The sequence below is a fragment of the Geospiza fortis genome, unplaced genomic scaffold, assembly GCF_000277835.1.
Source record: "Geospiza fortis unplaced genomic scaffold, GeoFor_1.0 scaffold40, whole genome shotgun sequence".
Classification (NCBI taxonomy): domain Eukaryota; kingdom Metazoa; phylum Chordata; class Aves; order Passeriformes; family Thraupidae; genus Geospiza; species Geospiza fortis.
Window position 1 is genome coordinate 22,234,068 of NW_005054297.1, and position 27,034 is coordinate 22,261,101.

The 27,034-nt window shown below is 35.9% G+C and overlaps 1 protein-coding gene across 2 annotated transcripts in view; it reads left to right on the forward strand.

Annotated features, from left to right (window-relative positions):
- GLRA3 (glycine receptor alpha 3) overlaps positions 1-27,034 on the forward strand; it is an 82,082-nt gene that overhangs the window by 46,627 nt on the left and 8,421 nt on the right. For both annotated transcript variants that reach the window (XM_031066123.1, XM_014311964.2), the window contains exons 5-8: positions 1,396-1,478; positions 11,472-11,609; positions 23,919-24,133; positions 25,701-25,847. In XM_031066123.1, the coding sequence (XP_030921983.1) occupies positions 1,396-1,478; positions 11,472-11,609; positions 23,919-24,133; positions 25,701-25,847 (583 nt within the window). The remainder of the gene's footprint in view (positions 1-1,395; positions 1,479-11,471; positions 11,610-23,918; positions 24,134-25,700; positions 25,848-27,034) is intronic.

Consider the following 27,034-nt stretch of genomic DNA (forward strand, 5'->3'; position numbering starts at 1 on the left):
AGGCAAACATCAACTGTGCTGAAAGCAGACACCAGATAGTTCCTCCGTTTCTTATGAAGCCAGAAAGTTTATGTTGCCTTGATTTAATTAAGACCTATAACAGTTTCTAAAACAGATTTAAAATCATGTCATTGGCATCTAGTTTAGTTCTGTGCATTTGAGTGAGTTAACCTTCTGATAAGGGGAGATATGCTAATCTCTATTGTGCTGATATTAAAAGGGAAAAACAAAGAAGTTTCTAAATTTGCTTCTTTTGTTCATTCCCTAATTTCTCCTCATCTCTAATTGCATTGGGACAATACAGACAAAAAAATAATGGAAAGTAACAGTTCCCAGCTCAATGAATACTTAATATAAAATACTAAAATATTTACTGAAGTACAAATTAAAGTCCAGGTGCCTCTGAAATGACTTGCCGTGTTACCTACTAGCCAGAATTTGCCTTTGGAACTATTTTTAACAGCATGGGAATAGGGGATGGGTCTGACTTCCCTCTTCAGACTCTCCCCATGCAGCTCTATCACTGGTTGGCTAAACAGAAATCATAGCAACAATGAATCAAGAAGGTTTGGTCACCAACAAAAAATAGGTGAAAGAAAGATACATCCATACTTGCCAGCTACTGCCCGTTTCCCTTTAGCCCCAGTGCCAAAACCATCAATGGATACATAGGCATAGCCAGGGAGGGAAAACTTGTGCCTTTATCTCTTATAAATACTTCTTTCTGATTCCTCAGAGCACTTTTACTTGAAAGATGAATTATTGTCAATAATTTATAAATTATTATAATAAATAATAAAATAAATTTTTAACTTAAAATTTAAAAATACCTCTTTGCCTATAATTTGCAAGGAATTTCACAGGGAGTATTAGGACTAACACTGATGCACAGCTACTGTTCAAAATTGCAGCCATATTTTAGTTTACCATCAATATCATCAAATGTTTCTTTAAGCCTTTGTGTTGACATTTTAAGCACTTTATTTTAGGACAGCAACACATAAAACTACTTTTCCACCATGACTGCTGGCATATGTTATGAAATTCTTGCAAATTTGGATAAGTTTTATGCCAAGGGTTTGAAATACTGGAACTGTGCAATAATTCTTCTGTAGCACAAAAGGCACACTGCTGCTGCATTCCTTTAGACTTCTCATTAAGTTAGGCAACCCTACTGAAAAATTTAGTTTTCTGAAAGTCTGTAAATTTATTTTCCATGCTGTCATACTAGGCTGAGTTAGATGGATTAAGCTAATAGAGACCTTTTTTGAGAGCTTTCTACTGAAACATGTATTCTATTTCTAATTGCTTCCATTGTATTCATGCATTCTTCCCACACAGTTCTATGGCTTTTTTGGGGGGTATGTTTTTAATGGTTTTTTTGTGTCCTTTCAGATTGACTTTAATACTTTCCTGTCCGATGGATCTCAAAAATTTTCCAATGGATGTGCAAACATGTATAATGCAGCTGGAAAGCTGTAAGTTTGCGTAATATATTATCCTATACATACTTTTGCAGAGATTACAACAGCTATACAGGAGGTAGGAAAACCCCTTGTAGTGGTACAAGAACAAATTTTCAAAATGAATCTTCTATTTTATCAATAGAATCTGTGAAGTATACATGATTTTGAGGAAGAGGTTCTTTCATACCTATTTTAACTGAAAATCGAGAGTTTTGTGTAAATCTGAAGTTACCATTAAACTCAGTGACAGTTTATGCAACAATTTCTGCACATAGGGTTTCACCATAAGTCTTTCTGTGTTCATACATGCAGGAGGTAAATAATATGGAGAGCATAAAGGAAACATAAGAATAACTTAAAGAAGTGATTGATGGGACTTTATGTGAAATGAAATTATTCTATTCTAACATATAATATATTTTACTTATCATCTACCTTGATATCTTGTTACTTAAAAGAGGATGAAAAGTGCAAAGCAGCTATGCCATTTCAAGGCACAAGCACACTCACAAAAGGAGAAATCAACTATTCTGCCTGATGCATTATATTCTCATTTCCCTTGTGATATGAAGAATTTGGGAATTGCTGTTTCCCTTAAATTGAGAGGACTTTGAAAGAGACCTGTAGCAGAAAAACCCTCCTAATGATGCAAAGAACAAAAATAAAATAAAGCATTCTTTGAAAGCTTCCAGCAATCTGAAGTTAGTGAAAATAAATGACAGGAGTAAGAAAGATTAAGTATTCATCTAAAAGATCTAGATTTACAGTTTTAGGGCCAATAAGTAAAATAGTTCAAAAATAAAAGAATTATGCATATAGAATGAACATATTGGATTATTTTGAATATATCATAGATCAGAAACACAACACACATAATTTTATTAACATTTTTTGGAGTTTTTTTCTTCTTTTACTGGAACAAAGCAGCACCTAGGGGAAGGGGAGATAATTATCAGTCAATATGTCAGAACTGTTTGTTGTATGGTGTGCTATTTATAGACTATTGCAGGGTGAGTACAAAAGCCAGATCTGTCTTTTATTACAATGGACAGATGGTAACATTATGAAGCAGCCTTTCAATATGAGGGCAACAGCTGAATCTGACAGAAGAAATTTTCTTGACTAATATTGAGAGATCGTTATTTGCTACAAATGTCAAGGAATGTAGGACAATATTATATATCCAGGATTTGAGCAAAACTCCACAATCAACCTGAGCAGACAATCCTACTGATTACCTGTATAATCAATGTGACTAAACAAAAGGTTAACAGGAGGCAGTTGCATCAGAGTACATGCAGAGGGCAGGTATACTCGCTAAATACAATTATGCTTCAAAGAAGAAGTATCATAATGTTTGTCTGAGCAAGTAAAATGTATGATTAAAAATGCTTTGAAAAGTTTTGAAGCTTTTGCTTTAACAGCTTCATAAATCTCAGCTGCATTTTTCCTCTCTTTCAGCTGTTGTGAGGACAGGTCACACAACAACTGATCATTCTTGAACAAGCAGGCATCTGGTTTGCTTTAGAGAAACCTTGTAGGAGCCCACAGTTCCCACAAACTACACCACAGGGAACAACATTTATTAGTTGAATAGCACCATTGATGTTCTACTGTATTTTCCAGCAGAACATTTTTCACTGCAGTGTTGTTTTTAATCATTGAGTTCAGTGGGAATAAATTCCCAGCTGCACATTCACATGGTAAAGAGAGGTTCTCACAAAAGAAGAGCTGAAGAAAATACAGATGAGTGCTTCAAATTCTTATTCACAGAGAAAGATCAAATTTGATTTCATAAGGAAGTTGCAAGTAATAAAGCTTTTCCCATATTGCTTTGTCTAATTCTATTTTACCTGTAACTTCAGACATCAAAAAACAGACTATGGGAAAAGATGATGGCCTGAGGCAGAAAATTTTGCAGCATGTGGGAGCTCTGGATATACTTACATGTCTGATAGCAGAATAACCAGTTAGGTTTGCAAGAACAAGGCAGCATTTCCTTGAGATTATTTTGGGACAGATCCAAAACAGATATGTACAGTGACCTAAGTTCCAAGATCCTAGACCTTTGAGAGCAGGAATTCACCTGTCCATAGCCAGTTTCTCTGTACAGGAAGGACAGGAAAGGAAATAAACAACTTAGAATTGTTACAAAAAATATCTACATGCCAGGAAGAAGAGTAACCAGGTAAAAAAAAAAAAAAAAAAAGTAGTTTATATGAGAGTGAACTCTGACCAATTTCCAAAACTTAGGAAAGGATGAGCAGAAACACTCAAATTCCAGACTCTCTGGCTAAGAAAAGGCATCTAGTTCTATTTAAAATGATAGAAGAAAAAAGGAGGATGGTGCATTTGGCATTTTCCCAGGCTTCACATCAAATCTCCTGAGGTAAGAACTGACATAACCCTGAGAGCCTGATTCCATCCAAGCATCTCTAATTTCTAGGCCACAGTGTCATACTCTGCTCTGGCTGTCTGCCTTGCATTTTTTGGCACTCAGTGAGACAATGTAAACAGGGGGATCAAAGCAGTAACCCTAGTGGTTAATGCCTTGTCTGGGGAAGTGGAAGACATTTGGGTTCAAAACAGAAAACACAGTCCTCTCATGTCTTGAGTGAATGATCTGACCACCAGGCTATGTTATAAGAAACCAAAGTGTTTGCTGGAGCAAAACAGCAGTAGCTGTGCTTCCAGATGTTTCTTTTTGAAGCGATGATCATTGCTGTTTTTTCAAGTTGTGTAGGACATTGTACATTATGAATTTACAAGGCCCATTTGTCTCACAATTCTGTAAACTGTGTCTCATCTTGCAAGACTTGCTTTCACTAAGAAAATTAGAATCAATCACTCATCGTTTTCTTTACTCAGGTTAGCACTGGGTTGCAAAGACTGACAGTTATAACAGACAGATCATGGGTTTTGTTTCTCCTTTAAGTAGTAATTTCTTTTAGTACTGGATACTTTCCTTCAGTATTGATACTGTTGCTCTATCATAGAAAAATCTAAGAGAAAAAATCATGTATAGCTTTTATTCCCAAATGATATTTTTATTTTTAGCTGGCTCATGTAATGTTTTCTCCAAGGTCAGTCTAAGCAGCTGAATTTGCCCCTGGTAAAACTACTTCATTAGATCATGAAGTGTCTGAAAAATATTTCAGTAGAAATGTCTTCTATTTTTAAAGGATCTATTTTACCAAATGATTTCTCAGCAGCTAGAATAGCTGCTTTTTTATCTTAGAAAGGGAACAAATGAAAATGCACATATGAAATAATCCCTTCTACAGTTCTGTGCCTTACACCAGGGAAGCCTATAGGCATGTGGGATTATTTTAGTTTTATTCTGCTTGAATAAGATACAAAGAAATGTCAACCAGATATGTATTTATTTCTGTGGCCTGTCTCCCAAGAAAGAAATGTTTTTCTTTCATATGCTAGAGCTTGTTGTCTTTCTTTTTGAAGTTTCTCTTTTACCTCACAGCATTCCTTTACTCATAACTTACAATTCTAACTTTATGTGACATTTAATATCCCTGAATTTTCAAATAATATTGAAAAGACTAAGTTACAAAAGAAAAAATACTATGAAAAGCAGCAGAGGTAAGGTATAAAACACTTTCTTACCTCATAATTTTAATTTGATGTTGATTTTTAAATTAAACAGTGGCCCTTTTTTTCCCCCTTCTCATTTATGGAGGCTTTTTAGTCTTTCTATGCAATTATGCTCCTGTCTTCTGGATTGTTAAAGAAAATGCCCTCTGTACTACATGATTATTTGCACAGTTTCTTTCCCCCCCAGTCTCTAATTTGGAGATTGTACAAGTAGAAAGATGGGTATGCAGGCTGCAGCAGTATAAGTTAATGCATTGCCAAAAAGTGTAATGTGCACATTTTGCCTTTTCCCACAACAGCACAAAGACCGCATAGGAAAGATGAAATAACTGGAGCATATTTCTCATCTGCCAGGGAATTCTCAGGTCTCTACCTGAATGACAGAAATTATGGACACACTAGGTCAATGCCTGTCTGTGCCAGAAGGTGTAGAACCATACTGCCTCTCTCATTTCCATTTCAGCAGCACAAAAATTATCAGCTGCTCAGGCTGTGGTTTTTATTCTGCAGATGAGTGACTCAAACTATTGTGTCTATCTGAAGAGAGACATGACACACAGCTACAAAGCTTAGCAGACTTATAGTCGTCAGCTCCTGGCCAATGCGGGATGAAAGGGCAGTAGGAACTGCACAACTGCTGCTGACATACAGAAACTAGAATAAAAGTGATAACTGAACACCTATAGGCTTCAGCAAGAATAGTAGGTTTGAGAGATGTGCTAGAGTGCTGAGCTGAAATGTTATTTTTTTTCCAAAATTCAGGCTAAGAAGAATAAACCTATAACTCCCCAGGGAGAGATTCCTTCAGAACGACTTAGAGGGCAGTGCAAGGGGCAGAAACTTTGCTAAGCAGCTCAGAAGTACATTGAATAAAATTCTGCCTTCTTGGAGCTCCAACACAAATTTTGCCTTGAAATGAATCACAGCTCATTTCTGAAGATATTTAGTGCATAATGTAGGAGAATTTGTTCTAATCTCAAGCCAAAGGCAGATTCCTTAGCTCTGTCATATCTCCCCCCTGCTGTGTTGCTGGGAATTTAGGGCACAATTCAAATGTCTGTCATGCTCTTAGGAACAGCAATGTGCAAGCAGCCTGTCCTGGAGGCAAACTGATGGGATGCCCAACAGAAGAGTAGGGGAATAACCTTAGTCAACATGACTCTAGTTCTTGCTTCAATTGGACACCTAAAGAACTGATGGGTTTGGACTGTACCTTACTAAAAATTAAAGAAATGAGAATTGAATTTAGATAAATAACTGGGATTAAAAAATAAATGCACTAGTTAAACTAAATGCTTTTACAAAAAAAAAAAAACTTTGCTCAGTTGTTTCATGCTGAGCATGTGCCTGTTTATTGAACATGATAAAAAGAGTTGGGTTTTAATATACCTGTAGGTACTTTAAAATGACACAAGGGGAGCACAGCCTTCCTGTAATGAAAAAAATGAGTAGAAAATTTACAGGATATATTGATATTCAGCTGCATCAGAAGTTTGCTCATGGCTTGGAAAGGTGTGCTAAAGGAGGATGGACAAAGCAAATAAAACCGTGTCAGCAGATGTGATAAAGGAATTATGTTGGAATTGGCAAGACAATAACAGTTCAAAAGTGTAGAGTCTCTAAAGGTACAGGGGAGCTGCCTTGAATAACATGTTTCTGTAATGGTGTAGTCCTTGGAGGAGCAGAAGAAGAGATGTTAGACACGTCAACAATTCTTCAAAACAAACTTGTTGGCTGTTCACTGTTTTGTCTATAAGATAATGGGCTTTTAATGCCTACCACTGGTACTGAACTAGCTAAAATAAAATCTTCCTACTTTTAACATGCAACTGATGTAAACATCTTGGTTCCAATAAGTTCTATAGAGTAATGTGGACTGATGTGGGTTGAATGGGACTCTTTATTTAAGGTAGGCTTTATTCCTACACTTTCAAAATTGGATGAATGAAAAGCTGATATTTGTTATTAATGGTAGTGCAAAAAAATACAAAGATACAGTCTAATCCTTTCTTTCAGGAATCTCATATGTGTGTCGAAAACTACTTGTCAACACTGTTTTTGAAAAGATAATTTTTTTCTGGGAAAGATGAGTCAGACCAAGAGAAAAGTTTGGGTTTTCTTTCAAGATGCTGTAGATGCCCTTGATAATTTGAAAAATTTCAGCAGGATCACATTGGTTTTTCCTGAAATTTTTCTGGAACATGTAATTGAAAATGCTGAAAATTTTCACTCTAGCTAGACAATTTTCTGTGCTGTCTAAAGGCTAAAGTTACTATGTCTGTCTTGTCCACCATCTGACAGAGTTTTTTATAGATTACATCAACTAGATAAAATGCCACTTAAATTCAATTTTTATTTGATGTCCAGTTATTCAAAATCTTTCATCAACTATTCCAGACCCAAGTCCTGGGAACTACTTTTCATCAATACCCTGTCTCTTCCGCCTTCTCCCTCTGTTAGTGTGACAGAATTTTACTTGCATTTTGTCGCACTTATTATCTGTTTCAGAAAACATCATTTTCTAAAATAATATTTCTGCAGACCAAATCCAAGTTTCCCAATTGTTTCAGGCCTTCTTCCCTTCTAGTAAATTATAAATGTTCCCTAGTTTGTCATATTCTTCTCAGGCAGAGCTCTTAGTCTGCTATTATATGCTTCATTAGCTAATTACCTGGAATGACTTCAGGCTCCTGAAAATTACTTGTCTCTTTAAAAGAACTGTGCACAGAGGCTACAGTGCCATGCATTCACACAGTTATTGTGTTTTCCTGAGAAATACTCCCCCTGGAAATGTTCTCCTCCTGGAATGATGTCGTTTTCATATAATTACCAACAATTTACCTTCTGCTTTTGCATTTTAAATGTGCAAGACCTCAGACTTTGGGTTAATAGAGTATTAATGTAACCTAACCAGCCCTATAACTCCTGAGCACCACTGTTCAAACATAACAAAGGGTTTTTTTCTATCCTTTCTTTGTAGTTCCATGAGGATACCCTCTAGATTTTGTATAATTAGTAATCCTTTATGGAATCAAGTAAGAGTGAGTACTGCACAGTAGCCAGACAAAATGAAATACATTGCTAACTGCCCTCCTATTCAGCCACAGAAGCTGGTGTTTGTCCTTTAAAACACAATTTAACAACTCTTCTTCCCTTCCCAGCCTTCATTCTTTCATGCCCTGCAAACCCAAGCCCTAGTGCACTGTGTTTCAGTGACAGAAACATTTATTAGTCCACTTGATTCAGTTTAAATTGGACTGGTCCTGAAGACCATGCTAGATTATGGCCTCCATTGTTTTCCGCACTTCACGTAGAATAAAAATTTGACTTTTTGCAACAGTGAGCTGCACCCTCATATGCTACCTAGGCTAGTGATTGACTCCTTTTTTCAACAATAAAATTTAACCACTCAGAATTCCCTACGTAACGCTGCACTTCCCAGCCACTGGGAAGATAAAAATATCTGGTAGCAATTCATAAAAGTCACCAATACCACCTCATAGTAAAAAAAAAAAGCTTCTGGTTTAACAAGAGGCTAAATATCATGCTGGGTTGCAGTTAATCCCTTATAGGCCCTAAAGACAAATCTCTTGTTCTTTATAACTGCTACATATTTCAGTGCAGTTCCTACAAGTTGCATAATATGTCTAACAATATAACTGACACATATAGCACAAGTTTGTACAGGTAGCCACATATCCATTCAGAATAAAGCCTTCATATTTCAAGACACACTTTACTGCTCCATTTGCACAGTGATAATCATGTAATGGTTATCAACTTCTCATATTTTTTATCTCATAGACCATTTGGAAAATAGAAACTCTGTATTTCTAAGCTTCAAAAGCAGACCAGTATCAGCAACAGGCATTTAGACTTTTAGTTAAATTTATGTTACTGAATTACTTTTTTAAAAATTGTTTTAAAGATAATGCACATTTGTTAATCAGGTAGCAAGTAGGCAAGAATCAAAAGCTCAGGTGGACTTCAGGTTTAGTATTTCTAGAACAGGACAGGGACAGTTATTACAATAAAGCACAGAGGCCCCAAAATTAGTTTGCCAGGGGACTGTATTTTAGCCTCATTGCATACATAGCACTACATACCTAAACTCTAGTAGTATAAATACTACACTATGGTAACCACTGGTTGTTTTAAGGAGTGATTTCTATAAAAATGTCTTTTTCCCTTTATGCACAATGCACACAGTACCGTGACCATTCTGAGTGTTAAGCAGTGTACTATCTAGCAGGTCCTCTTCATAAAATTAATTGAAAAAATAGATTTTCTTTTATTTCATTCAAGCTGATTTAATTTAACATACTAGTGGAAACATTATACTATTTTAAATTTAATTGGTATAACAGAAACTCACATCTCCATTAAGCTCTCTATATTTTATGACACTTTTAATTTATGCCTATGACCTTGAGTTACAAACCTGAAGTTACAGTTTTGAACGCTAACACTGTATTTGGGCATTTAAAATGTAAACATGACAAAAACTATATGCTGCTATTATTTGTACTATATTGCATTATAGAAGAATTAGTGGGCAGAGTAGAAAATCAAAATTAAAAGCATGCATTAGAGATGAATGAACATGATTTAGTGAAATAAATTTTGACACTGCAGTTGTTTCTTGCCAGTTCAATGAGTTTTACTCAGGGAATATCACTTCTGGCCATAATCTACGTGCTTCAAGTGGTAATCTGCTTTACACACAACTGCTTTTTGTTGAATTCATGCAAAGTTTGATAAGATATATACTTCTGATTTTTCACATTTTATGGCATTTAATAGTGAATTTTAACTGTGTTTATGGAATATCATGCAATTGATAAAAAAGCAAGTGTTTTATTGATATATGCTTGTAGTGGCTTGAGCAATGTCTGATCTTAATTACTTATTTAAAAAGATATGGTGGTCTCATTTTTATCATATTTATCCAGCCTCAAAAAAAGTACCAAGTAAATCAACAGACAACCTGAGTTCCTGTGAATACACTGTATAAAGGTTCTCCCCAAAAGAAACATCAAGAACTTAGAAGGAAGAAGAAGTGTTGAAAATATTTTTTTTATTTATAAACACTAATTCTTAGCTCCTAGTTTCATTCAACATGGATCAGAAAAGATGAAATTATTTCCATTTTCAGGTCACTGAATGCAATTTATAAGTGTATTAAAAGAGTAATAAAGTCATTTAATATAATGGAGTAAAATTTGTGCCCACACAGCAAAGAAGTTCATTTTTTGCTGAAACTCAAAATGTCAGTAATTTTGTCCAGACAATTACTCTTAGAAGGTTCTAACAATATACTTTAAAAAATAATTTGTTACTGAAAGGTTAAAAGAATTTCTTGTTCTCAAGAGGTTATTTTCAACAGCTTGTTAATATTGGACTAAAGCAGAAAGGAAATATTGCAATGAAACTGAAAGCTATATAAATCAGGTGAAAAAATTCTCCTTTTACCTTCTGGTTCCTTTTAGAACATGTGATTTAAACTTGAATGAAAATATGAAGTCTTTTTTTTTCCAGGTGTAATAACCCGATAAAATTTATTTAGAAAGAAAATTAGAATGAAACTCCTGAGAAAGTTAACAGATCACATATTCAGAAGAAATAGGGATATTTTCCCCAATGATATCCCATGCAAACATTTATCTGAGAGAGTGAAATTGAAGGAAAAAGTACTTGTCTGTTGCAAAGTCTGGGCCTTGAATAATATTAGTCTTTTGCTGTTATAGGTAATCTTATACACATGCATGAGGTATGGATAAGTGCAGGAGTCTGAATATTAAAGCTGAGTGCTTATTAATATCATTATATGTCACAGTCAGTTAATATGAGGAGATTATAATCAATTGCTTTCCCATGTCTTGTTCCAGTTTGAGAGAAAAGCAATTTCTCAATTCAACCAATACTACTGCAGAATTTGGAATCCATTGTTGTCTTTGAACAATTTGCACTTAACCATTCAAATTGACATAAATCCATAAGAATAAATTTGACAATCCACATTTCACCTCAAGTAAAAGGAGGAGAGATCTGAGTGTAAAAGGCCTATTTTATCCTTCATGAGTTGAGGAGGAAAAGATGTTCCCAAGCACTGAAGTGATGCATATGTTTAGTTAATTTAAATGCTTTTATTGAACCCATTAATAGAGCATCTAATTATAAGGATTTAAAAGAGTTTCATAAGACAACTGTTTTGTCTCTTCCAATTCAGTGTGGTATAGAATGTTAGATAAGAATTCGTGACTAACAAGTACAAGCAGACCTTCTGTATTACCTCCTTTGTATAACATTTACTTAAAATGTTTTAATTTGACATGTTACTGCTTTACAAAGCTTGCAGCAGACTTGGAGTTTATTTGGGTTTTTTCTTTGTTTTAGTTGGATACACAATGAATGATCTCATTTTTGAGTGGCAAGAAAAGGTAGCGGTTCAAGTAGCAGAAGGTCTCACTCTGCCACAGTTTCTGCTGAAGGAAGAAAAGGATTTATGTTACTGCACCAAGCATTACAATACAGGTAGGAAAGTGATTACAACTGGAACGATATTTAACATTTATTTGTTATAATAAAGGTCACAGTTGGAGTATATTTTAAATGTTCTCACAAAATTCAGAAGAGGGTTAAAACATGCAGGCGCTTTGTGCAAGGTAATGCAGTTTTAATAACTGGCAAACAAACCAAAACTACCTGAAGACTGAACAAACTTTAATTTTAGGTACCTTAAGAAAATATAGAGTTGAAATAATTGAGAAACTGTTCATTAGGGACTTTACTTGTTCAGTAGGTGCCCTGACCATATTTACAATGTGGGATCTGAAGAACTACTGAAATCCAAAGGTCTACATGCAGTGCACAAATCATAGCCTGGCTCAGTCAGGAAAAAGGGACACAGGGCTGCCAAGTTATCCCTGTCCTAGTTCATTCAGCAAGGGGGCAATGTGGATGAGCTGAAAGGATTCTTGGTGTGCAATGGCCAGGTGTACAAACTATTAATGAGCATGCAGTGACAGGACAAGGGTAAATGGATTCAAACTGAAAGAGAGTAGGTGTTGATAGCAGGAAGAAATTCTTTATTATGAGGGTGGTGAGGCACTGGAACAAGGTGCCCAGAGAAGTTGTGGCTACCCCATCCCAGAAAGTGTTCAAGGCCAGGTTGGATGGGGCTCTGAGCAACCTGGTCTAGTGAAAGGTGCCCCTGCCCATGGCAGGGGGGTTGGAGCCAGGTGACCTTTAGGGTCTCTCAAGTCATTCGATAATACTGGATTGAGGCCTTTGTTGAACTGAGATATTTAGCTCATCTCTGGGGTTATTTGAAAAAGAAAGGGATTAACATAAATAATATAGTTATTATGTTTTTATTCTTAATTGTGAAAAACTGTTTTAATAACTGAACAATCACAAGCACAATAATCCTGAAGTGCAAAGCCTAAGAATGCACCGTTCATATATTCTCTTGAAAAAAAAGAAGCTAAAACTCTTCCATTCTAATCCATATATCTTTTAATTTTTGCTCTCCAGTATGATTAATCATGTCTTAAAATTTAAGATTAGAAAGATTCATTTGGATTCTGCTGAAATGTCAGAGAGAGAAAAATCAAATAAGTGGTATTTGTAAGGAATGTCCTGCTACAATCAAAATTAAGGAGGAGTGCTTTCCAGCACTGAGTTTTATCACAACTGCAGTGCTGCCCTAAGAGAAAGGAAGGTTCTCTCAATTTCCATTTGCAGGACGAAGATACTGATAGAGATATTTTGAAGTGTTCTCTAAAATAAATTGGAAATACTTAACATGCACTTTTATTGTAAAAATACTAATATCTGGGTAATCCTTGAAAACCTTCTAAAATTTGTGATACATATCCTATAGCAGAGTAATTTTTTCACTCAGACATTTCTTTGTTAATGATAATATAGAAAATCCTATTGTTCCTTTTTTCCTTTCTACCATAATCCTTATGACAAATAAGAAGGTTTTATTTTCATTATTTTCTAGTCTCCTTTGAGATATACAAGAATCTTAGCCTTTTTTTTAGGATTCTTCTGCTTTTGTGCCATTTTAGTGAGTGTCTGTAATTGCATTCTATACCCTGTATATGATATTAACTAATGAGAAATCACGTTATAGAGTATTCTTCTCTTTTTTCTAATGCTCATTTGCATAACATGATGCATCATAAATCTCTGAGAAATTAAGACATTACTGTGATGCATAACCTCATACTGAATGGAAACCTGGTCTGAAATCTCAGAATTTCCAGTGATTTCCAAACTCTCTATCCAAAGCTGAGTTGTACTCTTACTCATTTGTCTGAGAACTTACATTATAATCATCTGAGTTTAAACCTTGTGATTTTGACTACAATTTCATTTTTTTCAATATTTTGAAGGCACTAGGTTTTTCTTCACAACCTATGTTTCAAGCCTATTTAACTTGGTATCAATTTTTATCTAAGGAAAAATAGGAAAATATGCTATGCCTAGGCACATTATATTAGGTTACATGGGTTCAACTTATACGTACTCTTTTTCCACTGTTGCTCTAAGCTGAGTGGAGAAGCAGATGCAACAGATATTATTAACTGCATGTGAGGCCTATTGGTTCTCAAGGTGTGGCTACGAGTGTGCTTGTGTTTGCAATTCTGTCACGTTTAGGTGAGAGGAGGGGTTTACTGCAATAAGTCTAGAGGACAGTGTGGGCAATCAGCAGCCTGTTGTACTCTGTATTGCTTTGGCCAAATTGTGGCCAAACATGATCCAAGATGTGAGTGCAACTGACAGCCCTGGAAAGATGAAGCTCATGCCTGTACTGAGAAAGTAATTTGAACATTTAACTTGTCCACAAAAAAATCAAGCCATTTGATAACACAGAAACCTTGGAAGCCTGGATGCAGTTAGAGGATGGGAATGTTAAAAGATGTCAGCAAAAGATAAAGCAATTGGACAGCTGTGGGACCTGCTTGTGATGGGCAGGGGGAAAAAATATGATGCTGATGCTGAGCAGCAGGTGGAAAGGTGTGTCCTCACCAGGGGAAGCATCTGAGTGGCCTGCTCTGAGTTACAGCACCCAAATTACAGGTACAGAACTTTGTCAGGGCAAATCAGAAAGAAAAGGTGGTTTTACCCAAAGATGACTACATTTATTGTGAGAGTTTCCTCTTTGAGATAACAGTGTTTTGTCCAAAGTATCACAGAATCACAGAATCACAGAATTTCTAGGTTGGAAGAGACCTTTAAGATCATCGAGTCCAACCCATCTTCTAACACCTCAACTAGATCATGGCACCAAGTGCCAGATCCAGTCTTTTTTTAAACACATCGAGGGATGGTGACTCCACCACCTCTCTGGGTAGATGATTCCAGTATTTGATCACTCTTTCTGTGAAAAACTTCCTCCTTAATTCTAGCCTGTATAAGTATTATTTTTTTTTATTCAAATCTTCAGTATGAAGCAAATTTAATCAGATTAGAGGGGTTTGGTTTCCAGGGGAGTAAGAATTCATTTTATTTCTTTGTTAAAACCAATATTATTAACTACCATTTGTAGGCTAAAATCCCATAAACATTATATTAAAAGACAACAACTATTTTCACTATGTCACTTGGATACATAACCAGTACTGTGTTTTCTTAAGGCTTCTGCAGTGAGATACTGCAGGCAGATATGCCTTTAGGATACTCCACAAGAATCAAAATTTACAAAAAGCAATTTTAAAAACATGATGTGAAGTCTGTTTCTCTGGCCTATGACAGATGAGATAAAATGAATTCTTAAAATAATGCTAAGCAACTGCAGCTGGTATGCAGTAAGTGACCAAAGAAGAGTTTTCAAATTAAATTTATTAACAACACAGGATGGAAAGCTCTTCTGAGACATCCTGTAAAACAGAAAAAAATCCCAAAATTCTCCCTGTGAAGCAAATTAGCATGAAGCTTCAGGACAGTATGTGGAAACTCATCAGTGCATGTCCCATCAGTGTTTCATGCCCAATTGAAAATGGTTCACTGTAACCAGAGCTCAAAAAATAAACTATATATATATCTAAATATAGAGACATACCAGTTTCAGCAATAGTACAGCAAAATGGCTCACCAAATCTTGTGTTCTGAAGTGACACAGCAACATTTCTGATAAATTTCATGTTTTGCATTCACAGGCATATCCGCAGTGACCAATTTGGAAAGTGAAGTAGAATCATAGCAACCAGAAAAATCACACATGAACCATTTACATTACAAGGATGGTCTTGCTTTGCCACATTCCTATGTGACATTGATTTCTTCCCTGGGCTGTTATGCAACACCTAAATGTTATTTTAAACACAGCTGCAAAAAGCCCAATATGCATTAGCATGAATTGATACATAATGGCATTGGCTAACATGCATAAATGAGTCTTGACTTTACTCCTGCATCATGGATAATGCTTTACCCCCACACTTGAGTGATGCTGCTTAGAGCTGTATCTTAGGTCTAATAATGCCTTAGGTCTAATCCTTGGTCAATATATATAATGCCTTCGCATCAAATAATTGGATGTAGTGGTCCTGGAAACAGCAGAGCTATGATTGTTGCATTCACCACTAGAACTGATAGATTTGGTGTGTAACCTTTTCTGATAATTGCAATCTTGATGAACAGCATGTTTCCTTAGCCCCACACTTCCCATCTGACTTCCTAATATGCACATCCCGAACACAATTCTTTCTCATTATCCCATTTGTTCCCCCATCATAAAAAAAGGTGCTTAACACCTGCAGATTGTGGCCCTAAGACTCACCTTCAACCAACCCAGTGCCTTATATTCAGCCATCTTGCTGCCAGCTGGATGACAGTGAATAAAGGAGACATAACTTTGATGTCTTACTCTGACAGCAACTCAAAACTTGCTTGTGTTGGCAAGCACCTAAACCGGTCTTTCTGAGACTACAGACCTGATTTTAACTACCTCAGGTTTTTTTTCCTAGAGCATTTCTCCAAAATGGAGGTTTGTACTTTTTACCCAGGAGATAGTCTATGGGTGTGAAATCTCTGAAGCTGCTCATTCCGTCACTGAAAAAGCAGAAATTATAAACACTTTGTAAAACAGAACCTGTGGCAGGCTGAGGATGTGACCTTCCCTAAGATCACAAAATGGCACTGTCTGACCCCTACAAGGCATTTTTCTCAAGGGCAAAGAGGCCATAATTGTCAACCCTGCACTGATCAAAATTTGAGCATTCTACTTTAAAGATTCATTGAATAAAAATTCATCATCTGTCCTGAAGTGGAAACATTACATCTAGATGTCTCTTCAGTTTATACTTCTCCCCTCTCTGCCCCGGCTAATGCAGTGCAGCACATGACAAGTCTTTCACATCACAAGACTTCTGTTCAGCTTGATATCTCTCAGGCTTCCAAGCCTGGGAGACCTGCTGCCTACCCAGTCCATCCCCAGCCTGTATCAGGGTAGGGGTTACTCCATCCTCATCACCCATCTGTGCATTTCTCTTTGCCTTGATGTCGTGCTGGCTTCTCCAGCCTATGAAGGTCCTGCTCAATGCAGCTCAGTTCGCATTTCTGAGGGACATGAGAACCACAAATGCAAATTTATCAAGATGAAAAAGAAATAGTTTTTCTTTTCCACATTTATTTTCAACTGTCTTTTACTGCAGCCATTATCACTCTTACACCAATGTCAAGTTTACCACCTGCCTCAGCTCTTTTTTCCAAAAAAAGCTATGTAAAGACACTTCCCTCCTGTCCAGGAATCTATGTAGTCAAAGAGAGGTGACAGCCTCAGCACTGATTTCCCCCAATACACTGCTGATATCCACAGACTGGGACTTGAAAGAAAGGCTAAATGGTAGTACATTCCTAGAGTCATTTAGTGAACCTTGGCTTTAGATACATAGGCAAGTGCCGTGTAAATGAAAATTTGTCTCGTTCTATGTGTTAGACACAGGGAAATCATAATTTCTTTTCAGGCTGTATGAAGATAGATATGGTGTTTTATCTATTTTATGATGATAAAAACATGAGTACGTTTATAAGCAGCTTTTATCAGCAAAATATAATCAAATTGCAATTTATATTAAAGTGCAAATTGGAAAGTTTCTAGAGACTGCACTGACCAAGTGTTTTTTTTATTAACCTGACTTCTTAGAAAGGTATGAAAATTATTTCAGCTAAGTTTACTTATATGCAATCAGTTTTATAGGTAAAAATCTTTTGAAATAATGAGCTTTGCACACACATATTTTTTTTTAATTTTATTTTTTGTTTAAAAAATTTTATCACTGGAAGGCAGAGGAACAGAAAGCATTTAGCTGTATTTCATAATAAGTAAAGCAGAGTTGCTCTCAAACAAAAGTGTCACGTTCTTGGAATAATAAAAAAGAAAATGTCTTTAATGAAAAAGGTAAAACCAAGTGGACTGCTATTCTTGTAGTAATATTGATAATGACTCAAACAGTAAGAGAAAGTAACGGGGACAGTATTGCATCATGGAAAAGTCAGTTTATATATTTCATTCTCTTTCATCTTTATGAAAATCATCTGCTATTCTGACTGCAGTCTTGGCAACATAATATGCTGTTGCTAAGAGATGTTAATTGCAATCTTAATTTTAGCAGATGCAGAGAAAAAAGAAAACACTCAACAAAAGGCAAAAGAAAAGTGCTAGTGGTCTATGTGGTCCTTCTTATGGCAACACAGTTTATTTCCTGCCAAAACTGTCTATTTTCAGCTAAGAAGTTCTTTCAGTTAGAAGATAAAATTGTCCTCAGAATTTCAACATTGACAACTTCAAACAAATCTTTTTTTTCACGAATCCATTTTGTCTGAAGACAGTTGGAACCAATAACCACACTCTCACTAAAGGCAATGACCTTAGCCAGAGTGATTCCATCCTGAGTACTAGATAAAACATTAGGGTTTGTATATGTAGGGCCTTTAATAAAAGTGTTGATTAATCACATGATGAATGATATTGTCTCAGGACAATACTGATCAAGGTTCATCTGTCTGGGCCTTTAACACAGAGGTCTTTAAAGGACTGGCTTTCCATTACCTAGCACACCGAAGTTCCCCAGCTCAGTAGGAGACACAAGCCAGAATCAGCATTAAGGAAGGGCTGGAAAATTTCAGCAAAGGGAAGGTCTGTGATGGCCTGCAGTAAGACCATATTTGCAATATATATTATATGTCGTGAACTATCCTCAGTGTGGGTTGTCCTGCAACAGATATTTGTTTTGAGTAAATATTTGTCCTTGAACAGGGAGTAGATAGGAATACTCAAAACATGGCAGTGACAACCATTTAGTAAGAACCTGTGAATCCAAGGTATTAAACTTTAGAAAGCAGTCACAGGCATGAGATATAGTAACCATATTGCATCAATCTATACAAAATCAATTTCTTGAGTCCACCTATTGTTTCATTTTGGAGGAAGAGTCTTTAACTTTTGTCTTGAGAAGAACTATCATTACTTTTATCTCTATAGAGAAAAGAGTGTCAGCTGGCTTTTACAATATGTTAATTTGTTCTACATAAGATGACAAAATCTGGTTTTTACATGTCTAAAAATATTAAACACAGCAGAGGTTTAGAATAACACCGAGAAGGAAATCCTCTGTCTAATGCAATTTTCAAGCTCATTTTGAATTTAAGATCTCTGTCAGGATGTAGGCAGTATAGGAATTGAGGTTAAGAAATGGCATTCCAGAAGACAGACAAGTGAGAGAAGCTCTCTATTGTATTAAGAGGTGTAAATCTAAGTCAGCCATTTAGGCTGAGCATATTTTAGCCGCTGAAGTAGTCTCACTTTCCCTTTCTCCTTTCCTACTGTCTCTATTTTTTTCTCTAATATTGCGCTAAGCCTTTGTCACTAGCTTTTTTTTCAAGAGGAAAAATGAAGTGTTGTTGCAAAGGAACAGAACCAGGACAGAACATCATCATAGTTCAACTGCCCCAGGATTCTGTTAGCAAATCTCCACAGCTAGCAATATTTTGATTGCTAGACTGGCTGCCTGTTGGCTATCAGTCACTGCTAAAATCAGAATTATGTAGTCTACATCCATACCAACAGATGTGTTGTAATCAGAATATGAAATATTTACTTCCCAGATCCAAGAGACATATTCTGCAGAGCACTGTATGTAAAGATTTATTAAGATTTGCCTAACTCTGTTCAGTTTTGCTAAGCTTTAAATCATCTCTATTCACCAAGCATAAGTTTCTTATTTTAAGTGAATAGATTCATGTAATTTCATTAAGCTGTATAGTCTTTCAGCCACAGTCCTCTCTATATCCATAAGATAGTTCACAGTAAATAATTTATTAGCATTATCAATGACTTACAAGGTCAGACTACCATTTACTACTATCTAAAATAGTATCAGGAATCTTCAGCAGATAACTCTCCATTCTGCATGGATTAACAGTTGAACTCTGCATGCTTAGTTTTTTTCTCATTTGTTTATACTTATTCATTTCATATTTTATTATGTTATTAATTTTTAATTTTATAGCAGTTTTATAATTGTTACTCCTTTCTTAATTATTTCTAAGGCACACTATTTCCTTGACTTAGAATCTTGAAGTAATTCTCCCTTATTAAAACTTTCTGTATAGCTTCAGAAACAGCTACTCAGCCTTCCTCAGAATTGTAACATGTTTATGACATTGTAGGGGTACAGTAAGAAAATCTTTCCCCAAAAGATACCTTAAGGGCTACTAAAAGGAGACAAATACTTTTAACTCCTACCAACTCTTACCTCTGGGACAGTTTGAGACAGATGAAACTATAAAAGAGGAATCTTTATGGCTTGAATTTACAACTTATGCTTCATTTTTCTTGCATATCCCACACTACTGACAGTACCTTTTACTGACACAAGCATACTGCTGCCTGCATAGCCCATTTTTAAACAGCACATGCCACAATCAGAGGAGGCTGTGTAGTGTGAAGATTACCTGAAGTAGAAAAATTCTTTTCTTGGGTTGGCCATGGAAGAAACAGCAAAAGTAGTATGTGATCTAGACACTGACTCCAAAGAAAAGCAATTTATGCTTTCTGGAGAAAAGAAAAATCATGTATACTGACTACAATTTTATTTTTTCACTACACTAATGGTTTCAGCATTGACATTGCATGGAAATCTTGCCAGTACAGCAGCTCTAACATTGTTGTTACCAAAGAATATGGGTAAGAGATAAAAATGCACCATCACATGCATTTACACCAGTATCTTCACATGCATAGATACAATGCTCATCAAGTCAGCACTTTTGGGGCCTTTCATGCATCTAATCCCTGGTTAGGCGAGACTTACAAACACAAAAAATCTAACCTCAGTTCAAGAAAAAATATTTATTTTGGGAAGCCCTGCATAGTTTTTCTTTCCTTTACTTTTCAAAAATCCATTTTATGGATTGTGTGCACACTTATACTTAGCTTTAGAAACTACCATCAGTTCTTAATTTGTTGCTCAGCATCAGCAAAGCCACAATACCAGAAGGGATTCCTGTCCTCCTGCTAGGCACTCTCTGGGACATTCACAATGCATATCAAAATGAACTGGAACTTACCTTTCATGTACTGCAAATGAATTACTAGAGCAATGCTCTTAGTTGCTTGTCTATCTCATTCCCCAGCTGAGATGACTTTATGGGTATCTCTCTTCTGATCCATTCAAGCATCCAGTCAAATATATCAAACCACAGCTAACCTACTTTGAGTTTGAAGTGGAATACAGAAAGAGAAAGGAGGCCCACAGCTGGATGCTGCCTCAGGTGGGAAAAAACAGCACAGCCTCTGCTGGCTGGAGCTCACATCTGCTAGAACAAGTGTTTTCTTTTTCCACTCAGCTTCATTAGCCAAGTTTACGCAGGTGGTTCTGATTTCAGTCAGGAAGGGCAAAAGCTAACATCAACTCTTTCACACTTAGACCAGCAACTGCCGCAAGTGCAGTGCTGAGACTGACTGACATCTGCAGCCTTTCTCCAACACTCAGTGGTAGAGCAGAGAAGGGTAACTAGGTAGACACCAGTCTTCCTGAGGAGATGCTATATATTAATTTTTCAGTGCTGTACTGGAACAGAGGAACACAGTAGGCTTGACTAGGAACACTGGAAGTATGCCTGGTAAGTCCATAAACTCTCTGGGTCTAAGACAAAGGCAGGACTCTAGAGCACACCTGTTGTGGAGCTAAACAAAGGTATTTTCCTACTTTGAGACAGATTTCACTTTCTTTTTTCTTTTTTTTCAATTTTTTGTTTGGTCTTGGTGTTACAGGTTTTGAGGGCTTTTTTTTTTCCTTGGTCAATATATTTACAAAAATACTAAACCAAGCAAAAAATGATTTTGTATAATTCCTCTGACACATCATTCAGTCCTAGTTCTGGCGTCTTCATTATCCCCACTTTTTTCTCTCCTCCCCTGTGGTTACAATATATTCCATTTGCACTGCTTTCATTTAAAAATCTATTTAATTTTTTTAGGATTCTGTTGCTTACAACTATTCTTCTCTTCCTCTTTAGTTCAATTGGATCTGTCAAATTTGCAACCACATAAAATAATCCATATTAGAACTACTATATTATTTACTGTTCACTGTTTGGGACCACAGAATTTTTGTGCTGAGTGCTCTGTAATAGTTCAAGTCCACTGGAGTCCTCAGGAAAGAAACTCAGATCTCTCATCCCACATTTCTCTGGATGGGAAAATACCAACATACAAACAATAGCTATTGTTTATTGACACTTCATATATGTGTATGCAAATATTATGCAGTCTGATGCTCCTTAGTTTTCCTTCCTAATTTGTTTCTAAAGGAGATTATAGGACCGCATGCAAAGAAAATATTGCATGTTGAACAATTTTTACTGATACGGTGCCAAATACAATGGCTTTGCTTAGACCTAGATTGGGCTGATGCATTTCTGTTCCTCCTTACCACCACGATTTTCTGTGATGTATGAGACAGAGACTGCTGCTGTCCAAGGCTGCTGAATTAACAGAATGAATGTCGCAAAAAAAAAAAAAAAGAAATCCTCAGGGTAAGAACCAGTTTGAAGTAAGAATATGATTCCAACAAAGGCCAGTCAATGCAGAACTTCTGGTTATGTGGGGTGTACTGAACTGCTGAGCGAAACACTAGATTGCATAGGTATCCTTTCGAAGACCATGGAAGAGAAACATAGGGGAATATCCATGCTTTTCCTCAACTAAACACCAAAATCCCATTCACTTTTTTAAGCCAGGATTTCATCCCATGACTGGGGCAGAAATCAGTCCTGAAGCTGTGGTAGCAGATGATTGAGCCAGGATCTGGGACACAGATTTTGGGAGCGTAGATAGGATTCAGAAAACGCTGGCAATTAGGAATGGAACTAATAATTGAGCTTGCAGATAAAAAACTCCTGACATACAGAATGTAACCTTAAAATTAAACATCATAACTAATGTCTTTTTAATTTTTTTAGTGCCTCAGCAGAATAAAATTGTCATAAAATTACATTAATTATGACATCATAGAAAAATTAGTGTCCTGTTAAAAGAACTGTTGTGAAAATAATGAAGTTCAGAAGCATTTAATATCCCTAGAATAAAAAATATTTGTTTGACTTTATCTGAAGTTCATTTTTGTCACAGCATAAACCACAATATATTAGTATTGTATAAGCTCATAAATCCATTACATAATTTTTTTAATCTGATAAGTATCAAATCTCTATTAATATGGAAAAAATTGTATAAAATGGCATTTTGGCAACTAGAAATTGATTAGGAGAATATCTATCAAAAATGAGTGGAAAACATAACCAAAGACCTTCATACCACTTAAGAAATATATAACAATATAGCGTTCCTTGTTAAATCTAGAATTAAGAGAAGTTTTCACTCAAAATAAGGAAGAAATCTGAGTTATGTGTATTTGTTGCTGTGATAAACTGTTTTATGTATACACTACTTGCAGTAACAGCATTGCCTTCAGCACCATCCTTATGTGACTGATATGGCCATTGGGCAGAATTAGAAAATCTAATGAGGCTGGGTCAAGATCTGTGAAATTATCTACAGCTTGCAGGGTGGAAAAAAACCCCAAGCCTACAACAATCTGGCTAATCTAAAAATATCGATTTATGAAATTTTTATGAGCTACCAATAGATTTTTTTTTCTGGTTTGAATAAGTCAGTAGAAGTTGCTTGATGTTTAGTACCTGGATAAAACTAGGTCATTTAATCTCCTTCCTAAAGCTTCCTAATCTCTGTCCTTTCTAATCTTCAGTCAGTGTTTGAAACTTGATCATTTCTCTTATGAGCTGAAACTGTTCGAATGGGGACACAGGGAGAGATTTAACAGATTCTCCTATTGATAACCTAATGCCCATACTGATAGCGCTATATTTTCCCAAGTTTTAATAAAAATAAAATTAAGTTTAAAATTGAACCACACATAAAGGAGATATTACACAATGGGGAAGCAAGCATTTTCCTTGTGCACAGAAGTATTTCAAAATCATAAGTCACAAAAAAGCATGATCTCACAGAGGAAATTTCCTATTGTTAAAATGAATCATGGGGTTTTTTTATAAGAAAATAAGAATTTCAGACCTTATCGAAGTCTTAATTTTTCAGATATTTTGCCCCTTTTCTTTCCAGTAGATATTCCTGTTATAATGGGGACTGTCTATATTACAAGTCACTATGGATAATTGAAAACATAAATATTTTTCTAGTGAACAAATATATTTGACATAGCATACATTCTTTAAGAGTGTGCACTAGATGTTGACTGTAAAAGCATTATATTTCTCTTGAATATTTCTTCTTTGTTGTAAAAGGGAAGTTTACGTGTATTGAAGTCCGGTTCCACCTGGAGAGGCAGATGGGTTACTATCTCATCCAGATGTACATACCCAGCCTCTTGATCGTGATTCTCTCCTGGGTGTCATTTTGGATCAATATGGATGCAGCTCCAGCCAGAGTGGCTTTAGGCATAACTACTGTACTGACTATGACAACACAAAGCTCAGGTTCACGAGCATCTCTTCCAAAGGTAGGCTAAATTTCCTTTGCTTGTACTATATTGATCAGAATGCTCCGCAGCAAGGACTTTCATTAAACCTTATGTGGTTTAATTTTAACATCCAATAATTTCCTAAACCAGATAAATAATTTTGAAATATGTAGGAGTTTTTTGATTCTCCAATCAAATAGATTCTATTTCTCCCCTGTCTCTACTATACAGCCAGCCAAGTATCTAGTTAATTCCATAAACCTTAACAAATAATGAAAACAACATTATTCAGTTTTATATAAACCCTACTTAACAATTGACAGGCTCATCCTATTTCACATCCCAGTATCTGGTGACATGCTAGAAGATATTACTTAAATTCTAAAGGCCATTGATTCTCACCATAGATTCTCAATTGTATTCCTTTCTCAAAACTGCCTAAATTACAAATTAGCTCACTAATTACAAACACATTTATATTAAGATGTAGAAAAATGTGAACCTTAACAGCTCCAAACAATTGCATGAAGTTATTCTCAACACAATGAAAATCACTTAAACTTTATTTCTATGATTAAGTATTTCTGTTTTCTTAGTTGTAATTGCTTTATATATTTTCCATTTCATTTTAAGGCTTACTCCTTGACCATCTTCATGTGCCATTGCAGCTAATAGAAATAAAATGTATACAATAAAAATAAACAAATTTCAATTCTGTATTAGTTTTAACATGATGTTTTTGTCTAATTAATTTTTTTTAAGTAAAACAGATAGCCCTAACAGATTTGAGCATGCTTTGTGTCCCAAATATATGGAACTAGATGTATCCGAAGTTAGCATCAACAGATAAAACAGAATGCTCTAAAAACTCGAAAAGAAAAAAAACAATGCAAGAGGCTAACAGAGAGCTGCAGCTTATTTTGTCAAATTTTGAGGCCTGAAGTTAGCTATGTTTGCTTATATAGAAAAGCTCTTGTAACTCTGCAAAGACAGAGTAGGTTCAGATCATGTCCTGCATCTGGTCTTGGCAATACAGGATTGCAATGAGCTCTGACCTGTTTCTGATTTTTAGTACTTTCACTGTGACAAAACTAAAGGACTAATTTGAAACTATACATTTGATTTTCTGTGCCTATATTAGCAAAGAATGAACGCATCAGACCTATCTCCTTTACCTATCTCCTTTCTTCTACCTAATTTTTATTCCAGGAGCTTTCAGCCACATCCATTTTAATACAGGAATTCCAGCTGGTCCCACTACAAGCTATTTTTTGCTTCCTTAGTGTCATTCACAGATCTCAATGTGACAAATGAAGGAAGAGCATGTGGTTTTTTTCAGGATTATTTGGTTTGTGATGTAATACACTATAAGGAACTGTTAATGATTTAAACACATTTTGTAAAAGAATACATTTTTTTAACAAAAAAACTATTTATAGATTGAATTGTTCTTCTTATTACTGTCTAACTTTCATGCAAACTTTTTTTTCAATAAAAGTACTGTTGAGATATGGAGATATTAATGCACTTCCTCCTGCCATGAAGTACTAAACCTCACGTCTGTGGAGCACTTTACCACACAGGCTTCTCCTGTCTCCTCTCATAGGTGTCATACGTCAAAGCCATTGACATCTGGATGGCTGTGTGTCTGCTCTTTGTATTTTCTGCCCTTCTGGAGTATGCAGCTGTAAACTTTGTGTCGAGGCAGCATAAAGAGCTCCTGAGGTTCCGACGCAAGAGGAAGAAGAGCAAGGTAAAAGTAACAGCTTTCAGTTCTCAGCTTTTAAAGGGTCTCACTGAGCTGTGCTGGGATACAGGGTTAATTTGGTCAACACATTGCAGCTTGAAGTGGCGATAGAAATAAAATGGCAGCACAGCATAGAATTCACTTTAGGCAGAGGGTCACTGCAAGGACTATGAATTGCATAAATCCAACTTGAATTCTCGAAAGAGGGATTAAGAGGGATTTACATGAGGCATGGGCCATGTGGGAGCCATCTGCACAAGCATGAATTTCACTCTGTTGGAAGAGTTAGATTATACTTCCATGAATGAATGTTACTGGTATTTGAGGCAGTTTTTACTACTGTGAGATTCAACAAATGTTTTTTCCTCGTTTTATTCTAATACTCGATTCAAAGCCTTAACAGCTGTGTTTCATGCAAATATTTTTTAATACACAAAGTACTTATTAAAATAACATTATTGGTAGAAGAACAAGCATTTTATTTTAAAAGGCTGATAAGTTTGGGTTTTTTTCCTTCTGTCCAGCAATTTTGCTTTAGTTGTTCATATTATTGGTAAGAAACTTAATTATAGTAATGGCTATTAGTATTTATATTACAGCTGGAGCTATACAGACTACCAGTAAAATAACTCACTACCAGCATGCAAAGCCAAACAGCTAAGGTTACAAGTTTGAATTCTGAAATGTGTGGTTAAATCAAGCAATAAGGCACATTTCTTACAATGTGTAACTCCTACTTCAGATTTTACAAAGCGTAAGTAGTTCTCCAGTCTACTCATTATGAGTACCCCCCCTCCCCCAACCAATGTAATGCAGAGCCTGTCACTATCAGTCACTATCTAGAATATTACTAGTGGATGAAAGTCTGACCATAGCTAAATTATTCAGTTCAACCATCTTTCATTGCTGAAGACCTAGTCTACTGCTTACATCAGTAGGATAAGATATTTTACAAGTTTCCCTCTTAGAAATTCTGCACTGCTGTAAAGCCTACCTAAGCAGTCTCTGTCAGTAAGACTCAGTGATAAAAGGCAGGCCAGACAGTCAGGTGAAAATGACATTTTCATACATTTGCCTGTCCCTGTGTGGTGAGTCCCAGACTTTTTCAGCTGCACAGAGAAACTCATGTACTGTAGACTAGAGGATGATTCAGACTGCAAGTACCTGTGTTCAATGTTTGATCCTATGAAAAA